This window comes from Priapulus caudatus, unplaced genomic scaffold (assembly GCF_000485595.1).
Source record: "Priapulus caudatus unplaced genomic scaffold, Priapulus_caudatus-5.0.1 Scaffold192, whole genome shotgun sequence".
Taxonomy (NCBI): domain Eukaryota; kingdom Metazoa; phylum Priapulida; class Priapulimorpha; order Priapulimorphida; family Priapulidae; genus Priapulus; species Priapulus caudatus.
In genome coordinates this window covers 150,984-160,651 of record NW_014577253.1, presented here as the reverse complement: position 1 = coordinate 160,651, position 9,668 = coordinate 150,984, and the positions used below count along the sequence as shown (strand labels likewise).

General features: G+C 43.4%; 1 protein-coding gene across 1 annotated transcript in view; it reads right to left on the bottom strand.

Moving 5' to 3' along the window:
- Nucleotides 1-2,114: 2,114 nt before the first annotated feature.
- Nucleotides 2,115-9,668, bottom strand: part of LOC106807036 (aldehyde dehydrogenase family 8 member A1-like) — a 28,433-nt gene continuing 20,879 nt past the window's right edge. Inside the window, exons 6-7 of the mRNA XM_014809251.1 lie at nt 6,172-6,285; nt 2,115-2,312 (exon numbers count right to left, since the gene is read on the bottom strand). Coding sequence (XP_014664737.1) covers nt 2,115-2,312; nt 6,172-6,285 — 312 coding nt within the window. The remainder of the gene's footprint in view (nt 2,313-6,171; nt 6,286-9,668) is intronic.

The window sequence follows — 9,668 nt, the reverse complement described above, 5'->3', positions numbered from 1 at the left end:
CGCTGCCGATGCCTTTGCTCTTCTGCGCCTGCAGCTGCAGCTCACTACATCCAAGCGAGCGCTTGGGAACGGCAACTGCGTGTGAAGATGGTCGTGTGATGGTGGAGCGCTTTGATACTCAAGCCAAAGTTGTAATCATGTAGAAGCTTCTTTCAAGGTGGTCACGTGTGGTTCGTCTGCAGCTGTGAGTTCGAGCACATGCAGCTGGGCAGGTTGACGTCAGCGTGGCAGTTTCTTCAGTTGTGGCGGCTTCTTATGGCTGCGGTAGAGGCCGAGTACAAGCGTGCATCATGTCATTGTCGTAGCGAACTCTTCTGTCCGTAGAGAAGGAAGAGAAAGCTGTCTGCTGTCGCTTTGAGTAGCAGGCTGCGCGGCCAAGCTCTCCAACAACCGTTGATCCAGACCTGGTATCATCAGATGCTCGTCAGGAGCCTTGAGCTGCTGACTGTTTTCCTTTTCCAAAGGGTACGACCCGTATCGCAGCCTGACAGCGCATTGACACCCAGGACGTTGGCTGCACTTTCTTGCCTAACCGTAAACAGTTTTGTTGAGTATTCAGGACATCAGCCATTTCCCTTTTCCATTTGACAGCTTAGCAATTGACCGCATGCCTTGAAATGTCCTAGTAACGACAGGAGGAAGAGGACGTCTGTGTCATCACTGAGGATGCGTGATTGTCTGGGCATCTTCTGCTGCCGCCTTCAGCATGTAGGCTGGGCAGAGAGTGATGTCTGCCTCAGCATGGTGACACAGTCCAGCTTGTACAAGACTGGATGTTGTGTGAAGGATAGTAGCCGCGAATCAGGATGTTTGTTGAGCAGACTCTTGTTCGTGGCGATTGTGAAGCATAGCTTTGTCGCATGGAAGGGTGGTTTGGAGTCAGCCGCACTTCCGTTGGCTCTTCTCTCTGTCTCAGTCTGGCTCATGGCTGCCGTTGTGGCGTACAGGAGCTTCTGTGGGTCACTACCTCTCGAAGCAGGACTATTTTCTTTGAGCCAAGGAGAAGTGCGCGGCGGAGCGAGCACCAAAAGCTTTTGCAGCAGATCTCCTGGGCGGTCCCAAGCAACTGCCACACAACGTGGTACAGCAGCTATCGCGGGCGCTCACCAACACCACGATCTGGCGCCAGGTGGAGTCTGACAGAAAACCAAGACACTTTGACGAGCGCACGGCCTCTGTTGCCCCATTCGCTCAAGACATCCATACACTCATCAATCAGGGATGTGGACTGGACTCAGTTCAAACTGGAAGAATGTTGGATAGATCCACGCTCCGCTCTGCCGCAAGACAAACAGCCGACTTAAACACGTGTCTCGATTGTCGTAGGATGCCTTCCCCTTGACAGTTGACTGCCTATCTTTGAGTGCCTGCCATTGATCTGACCATTTTCTTTATGGTTTTGTGAAGGTCATGCTTACGTGAAGCGGGTAACTGCCTGCTTTGCTTACTCCCGATAGTCCAGTGGCATCCTGAACTTCACTGTTCGGCGCGCACTTGCCATTGCAGGAAATTATAGAGACCTGGATGCTGCTCGTTGAGGGGTGAGGTGTACTTCTCGCAGCTCTGCTGCATCTTCCTCGCGATCGACTCATTCCGTCTTCTTCTTCCGCTCTCCTTCCTCCTTGTGGCCTTGTTCTCTCCTTCCATCTACTCGCATGTGCTTCTCTCATCCCAGCTTCACTGTCAAATTATACTTTCCATGGCGGATGTTGAGGTGGACCACACACACTGAAATTCGTTGACCACCAGCCACTTCTTCCGGGCGCTCGTCGTATTGACACCCCTTCATACCCTCGCAGCACCCTTCCCTCAGCTTGATATATATCTGTTCGGCGCAACTGATCTGCTGGCACTGCGGTCCCGCCATTAGATGCCGACAGACATGTGCGCCTTCCGTAGGTTCTCCGCGGCACGCTGGGAAGGAGGCTCCATCTGTCGCACACTACCAGCTTATGTAGCGGGCATAAGTTGTGGTGACCTGCTGCGAAGAATTACGGCAGCATTGCCTTGGACAGTGCTGTGGAGGAAAAAGTCACGCATTCCCGCTCTCCAGCGCAGGAACATGAGCGGCAGCAGTGTCGGGCTTGATGGACAGTCCACCCATAGCTTCCCGGTTAGGTTTTTTCTGGCTGTCTCCAGTAGTCACTCAGCTCTTGTATGTCTTTGGCACTATTTGAGTAGAAATCTGCAGCAACCACGGTGATCGGATGGAGACGGTATGCCGCGTTAAGCCTTTGGTTCAGGTCCTTTCCGGTGATGATGCTGGTCATGCCACGCAACGCTGCGCTCATGAGAACGTCCACGCCAGATGCCTTCATCAGTGTCGCTCATACAGCCAGGAAACTCATGAGAGTGTGCATCACTGCCCGGTGAAGTATAAGGTTGGTCCAGCGCTGAGGGTCCTTTCCATTGGCTAGCATGCAGTCTGATATAGTTGGAGATCAACAGAGGTGGGTGTACTGGCATCCCGAAAGTTTTGAGAGTCCTGCTCGAGATACAGGGGCGTAGTCAGAACGGTGTCTGGGTAGCGCCGGGTGGTGAATCGATCATCGGTCCAAACACCACCAGTGTCTTGGCTTATGGGCAGAGCCCCGCACACTGAGTCGGTCTTTGCTGAGCATTGAAGCCCGCCCACCCGACAGGCTTGTCACTCTCATGGACTTGCGACAGCCAGCGCTGCGTCTCGCTGGCTGACTGAAACTGACTGCAGTGGATTGAACGCTGTGACTCTTCTGCGGACGAGCTTTCATTGGAATCAGAGGTGGATTCAGCTTGGAAGGCCTGCTGTAGTGCTAGCAGCTGTATCCTGATTGGCTATGAGTCGCTGAGAGAATGACCTTCGTGTTTCTTGACTCGAGGGATCGTGGAGCTGCATCACACTAATGTTTCCTGTCCTCGATAATGGGGCCGCACGGATCCCGCGTGTGACTCATGACCATGGTGTGGGTGGTTTTCATCCCATTTGGTCTCATAATGTTCAAGGCGTAGTTGTCAGCCTATGTATACTATCTATGAACAGTGAATTTACATTAAAGTGTCTTATTTTGACCGTTGACCGTCATTTTGACCTTGACATTGACCCCATATCTAAAAAATAACTCCAGAAATGGACTCCCTCCCCTCGAAAACCCCTAAAAACAGGTATTGCATGACACTCTAGGACATCGAGATCACAAATTGTAAATTGACCAAAATCCAAGATCGACGGCGGCGGCCATCTTGAATTCCAAGAAATGCTCAACGTTGCACAGGTAGCAACCAAGCTAAATCAGCTCTCCTAACTATATAGAACACATTTCCATGAAAAAAATTTAGAGTAATTAACATTGCAGGGTCAACATTTTGGCAACTGGACTATATTGGACGACTGATATAACAAAGAGCAAATACATGCCAAGAAATTACAACATCCTCTCAAGGCAATTCCCACTGTTCATACTCGATCTTTTTTGTTACGTGTTAATAAGCTTGCATAAGGTGAGAATTTTTTATTTTGTTGCTTTACAGATCCGCCGACCCGAATTTTCAAGAAAAATGGAAAAAAATAAAAATTGAAAATCTGTATTTTTTTATTCCTGCCGACCTTTTCTCTAAGAAATATGAATAAAAAAAAATTTAATGTAAAAAAAAACATTTCATAAACAAACAGTTTATAATAAAAGTAAAAATAATTACAAGTTGAGTTTTGTTTTCATTTAGTTTTCTTAAAATACTTTAATATCATGTATAACAGTATCACTGTATTTTGACTTGTTTGATCTGACAAAACAACCTTTTTTTTAATTTTTTTTTTTACCCTACCGAGTCAACAACAACAACAAAAATTCTGTAAACCAACAAAATAAAAAATGGTGGCCTAAGTAACAACCACTGTAACGGAGAAGTAGGGGTACATCACCAAATCAATGGTGGGTGGGAGTGGTAGTACGCATCATCTATGTTCCCAGAAAAAAAGTTATAGCACACGTCCTGGTAAGTGATCTAGGGTACACATAGCAACCTATTATAAGGGCGATGGACAAAACATCCAAATAAGGCAGAAAGGGCTTTAATTGTCCCACCTCATCCCACCATGGTAGAGGGCAGAGTATTGAATTGAGCAGAGGGCTCAATTGTCTTAGTGGGGGGTATTCTACCATGGTGGGAGAGCAGGTATACAACACTTTCCCTGGTACTAGAGAAGGTATACACCTTCTGTCCAATAGGGTACTTATACGGCACCTCTCTTGAGTGTTGTATTGAATCCAATTATATTATATACGGGATAATATAATGACATATGATGCCAAAGGCATACGGGTACGTGTGCTGCGCAACCGTGTTTCCTCTTTTCTTCTGCATACGTTCCATTTTCGCACCTGCAAGAGTGGCATCACTGTAATATTTGGTCAGATAGACAGCAACACAGCACGCAGCCGCCAATTTACAATGTTTATTTTTTTTAAACGAGACACTGTCCCAAAGGTTAACAACCTGGCTGCCATAGTCATCACCCAATAGTTGTGGTAATTTGCCAGCTTTTGTTTCTTTGTCAATCATAGCCACCAAATAAATGAAAGTTGAAAGAGCTAATTAAAACTCACGAATATTTATTAATGATTCCAGTATTCATTAAATGAATAGTGATCAGTGGCGTAGTTAGGGGGCCAAAGGGGGCCATGGAAAGTAAAAAATAAAAATAAAAATAGTAATTGTGCTACTGAAATGAGAATGCTCGTAGTCAAAATGAAGGCTGTACATGTACTCAAAAGTGCCTCAAATACCATCTCCTGCGATCTACATTTTCAAAATTTTCTGGGGGAGGACCCCCATACCCCCCGCCTGCTTTCACCCCCCCTTGCAATCCTGGATCTGCGACTGAACAGTTACATATCTTGGGAGCAGTGAACAACAAACAAAAATTTCACCTTTTTGCATGGCGCCTAAAACAAAGGTTGCAGAGCTGAGAGGTGGGGGTGCGTAGGGTGTGGAGAGGGAGGCAAAGGAACCATTAAAATATTATGTCATCCACTATTTTGCGCAGTTCACTATTTCTGCCCCCCCTTCCCTGTTAAAAAATCCTGGCTATGCCACTGATAGTGATGATATTGTAGTGGCCCTAGGGGTAGCCGCTACACGAATTATTTGCGTTTTGAATGCACAATTGTTTTTCGGGATCAGATCCTGCTCCCGGTGGCTAAGCGGGAATGTTGCGTGGCAGCAGGTGGCAAAACAATGAGACAAATAAACACAACGCAAGGTACTTAAGTATACGGAACCGGTAGTTTTATTGCTCATATACACACTACAGTTATGCAGTATCGTATCTTGTGGTTTACCACAGGCGTTATGAGTGCTCTGACTGCGCGACGTAACTATAGTATTTTATGGCATAAGGCCAGTGAACGGTTACGTGCGAGAATATAGGTGCTTCGGCGTGAACGCGAACCCGGCGTATCTATTGCGATTGCCGGGAGTGAGAATAAGAAGTAACAGCACCTGCTGTCAGCTCTCAGCGTTCTCCTCCCTCCTCTCTTCGGTCTTCTCGCGCCGTTCCTCGTTCCTTCCTCTTTCTGCTGTTATCTCCCTTCTGTCTTCTGTCTTCTCTCTTCTTTCTTCTATCTTCTGGCTTCTGTCTTCTCGCTTCCTTCTTCTTTCTTCTGTCTTCTATCTTCTTTCTTTTTTTCTTCTGTCTTCTTTCTTCTTTCTTCAATCTTCCTTCTTCTTTCTTCTATCTTCCTTCTTCTTTCTTCTATCTTCTTTCTTCTTTCTTCTATCTTCTATCTTCCTTCCATCTTCTTTCTTCTACTTCTTCTACTTCTTCTTTCTTCTGTCTTCTCTCTTCCTTCTTCTTTCTTGTCTTCTCTCTTCCTTCTTCTTTCTTCTCTCTTCCTTCTTCTTTCTTTTGTCTTCTCTCTTCCTTCTTGTTTCTTCTGTCTTCTCTCTTCGTCTGCCTCCGTGCAGTGATCCTGTTTTTGGGGTGAGCTAGTCACTCCCTACTGTGCTCCTCTTTGCTATGTTAAAGTTTTGTAACCAGTTTTATATTGCATAATCGACCAAATTGTCTGCAAATGGCTTCACAGCAGCTAAATGACTTGGTTGCTGCGGCCTCTATTCAAGGAACATGGTAAAATGCTGATTTCTTTTAGCTGGAAAGCAATTCGCATTGTAAAATTGAGTATGTATAAATACCTCCTCCTCAGCTTCAAATGGTACAATGCAGGTAACAGGTCCAAATATCTCATCCTGCATGCATTGGTGTGTGTCGGCAATGTTAGTGATCACTGTTGGTCTCATGTAGTATCCCTGTGAATTGAAAATGCTGGGTTATGCTACTAGATTTAGCTACTGAGAAATCTTAATTTTCTCAGATGATATGACATCTGTTTCATGAAAGTTGATGCAAGAAATACTCTGGATAGCTAAATTTTTCAGTTTCCACCTGTGCCAAGTGAACGTTCTTTCTTTTCATCTAAATGACTGCTACTTTTGCCCATGTGCAACTGATATTTACTTCTAAACCGCCTAATCTTATATGTTCGGATTAGTAAAGTAATTAATGTGATGCCCCAGTTGATATTTAATTTAAATCATTACTTTAGGACTTTATTGCCTTACAAACCTTACAAGAAAACCATTGCATAGAGGTCGTTCATGACATTGCCGAAATGCACATGTAGGAATCTTTTAAACGCCACCGAGCTAATAACGTTTGCTTGTATCAGCAGTCAGCCAATGGGTGCGTTTCCTAGCATATAGTTCATACTATATAGTTGTTGCATGTAGCTAGTATCTTGAGCTCGTATGCTTACAACCTAAACTAGAGAAAACGTCCCATTATCAGCACTACGATTGGCTACTAAACACATTTGCTCAATTATGTCACAATTTAAAGCCATTTGATAATCTGCAATGGCAAATCCAGAGTACATATTCTTTCCATTCAGCACCCAAAGCAGTGATACCATCACTTTAACCTATGATGGCACAGAACCATGTAAAACAGAAAAGCAGAATATACCTATACATCTCAAATACGTGAAACTATACACCATTAAATAGGTGGGCAAACAGATTGCTTTATTAGGACCAATTAATTGGGCAGCAACTAGAGGAAATTAGAATATACTCAATTTCAAACTGCACATATTTACCAAATTTATAGACGCTGTAGTACAGATGACCCTCGACATACACGTGGATTACACCCCACGAATAAAAGCTTACATTGAAGGGAGATACAGCGAAGCATTATGCTCGATAAGGAATTGGGTAGAGAGACGTTATGAACACAAATCTACCACCACCCGACTTATATTGTTAACATGTATCATACTTGTATGATGTATACATACGTACTCACTAAAGCGCACACATATATGTGACTACATAATGTACTCTAATTATAAATGTTTATTACTTCCATAGTATAATGAAGGTTATAGGTTAGGGTTAAAGGTAACAGTAAATTAAGGTTAGTGATGGGATTATACCTTAATTTACCCAAAAGTTAACACCTTCACCAATGCAGAGAGTATCATGACAAACTTAAAAGATATACATGCACGCACACAATCAAGCATGTGCACACACATATATAATGCCTATACACATTCATGATAGTATATATATTGTGTGTGTGTGTGTGCACTTCCTTACCTCATTAGTAAACAAAGCTGTAAGCGAGTTCTAGTTTTCAGACTTGCCCTGATTACACTCCCAGTCCATCAAGAGATGAGGAAAACGTGAAACTATTTTATGTTCCCATGTTTAGAAACGTTTCCCATAATAAACTATCACCGTATAAACGAACTGACATTAGAAGTAAGAACCATCTGTACTGCCATTTACTATTCAATAATTACCCACAATTTTGGAAAATTAGTTAAGTTTCAGGCTTACCATTATCTCCTTCCTATCAGAACCTAAGATATGGTCACATAATCACGGGGTGCATATCAAACATCTGGGAATGCTGAGAGAGTACACAGCAACTCTCTTTGTACCTTTAAAGAGCAGAAGCTAGCCTAGTGGAAAAGTAATTATTGCTTGGAAAGACAGAGTATAAACCAACTGTGCTTAAATGGAGAAAATATTCCCCCCCCCTCAACCAACCCCATACGATCCGCATCAGAAAGAAAAGAGAAGCCTACTGGATTCACAATCTAAACACTAACCAGCCACATGGACTCAATGGACTACGGGCAGATTCCGGGATGGATAGAAGACAGTAACAAGAGCAATCAGAGATAGCAAACCTCCGCCACAGCGTAACAGTCCCCCCATCTTGCTGGCACACCCAATATTATATAAGTTGGTGAAATTTTCAAAAATTTGAAAAAAATAAAAACGACCCAGGATTTTTTTTGATTAATTTTGAATGTGTCCGAAGTCTTCCCCACCAAAAAAAATATTTTAATTACAAAAAAAAAAAATCCTGGATCCAGATCACCACTAAAGTCGAATCGATTAGCTGTTGAGAAGAAGAACCAAGACAAACCCATCCAAAAAATGTCATCAAAATCCGTCCGTAACTTTTTGAGATATCCTGTTGACAGACAAACAAACCAACAGATAAGAGCAATCAGAGATAGCAAACCTCCGCCACAGCATCATGCTGGTAACCCAAGATAGTTTGATAAATTCTCAGAAATTTGGAGAAAAAAAAGATCCCAGGATTTTTTTTTATGAATTTTGAATGCGTCCGAAGTCTTCCCCACAAAAACAAATTAAAAAATTAAAAATTAAAAAAATTCCTGGATCCAGAACTGGATCCGGATCACCACCAAAATCTAATCGATTGGTTCTTGGCCCAAGACAAACCCGTCCAAAAAATTCCATCAAAATCCGTCCGTAACTTTTTGAGATATCCTGTTGACAGACAAACAAACCAACAAACCAACCAACAAACAAACCAACAAACCAACAAACAAACTAACAAGGACGAAAACATAACCTCCTTGGCGTAGGTAACAAACGGACAAGGCCGAAAACGTAACCTCCTTGGCGGAGGTAATAACCCTCCCACCAGCATGGTATACACGCAGGCTAATTCTTAGCCCACCCTCTAGGGTAGCGGGCGGCCAGGTTTACCTTTTTACAACTTTCGTGCTTATGGAGAAAAGCTAGAATATATAGGTCCTGTCGCGATGCGAAAAGCCATAAAGCACGGCTGCATCCCATGGTGATGGAAAAGTACGTAGTATAGAATCTTACATATATACAAAAATTACAAGTAGCGACATCCTCATGTATTAGTCGGTTTGCCGGCCCTATATGTCCTATATGGGACCCTGCAATGTTAATTACTCTAAACTTTTTTCATGGAAATGTGTTCTATATAGTTAGGAGAGCTGATTTAGCTTGGTTGCTACCTGTGCATCGTTGAGCATTTCTTGGAATTCAAGATGGCCGCCGCCGTTCATCTTCGATTTTGGTCAATTTACAATTTTGTGATCTCGATGCCCTAGAGTGTCATGCAATACTCTTTTAGGGGTTTGCGAGAGCAGGGAGTCCATTTCTGGAGTTACTTTTTAGATATGGGGTCAAGGTCAATGTCAAAATGAAGGTCAACGGTCAAAATAAGACACTTTAATGTAAATTCACTATTCATAGATAGTAGATAGGCATATTTCAACGAGAAAATAGCAAACAGCCTTAAGCAGTACACAATAAACAGTAGTTGTCCC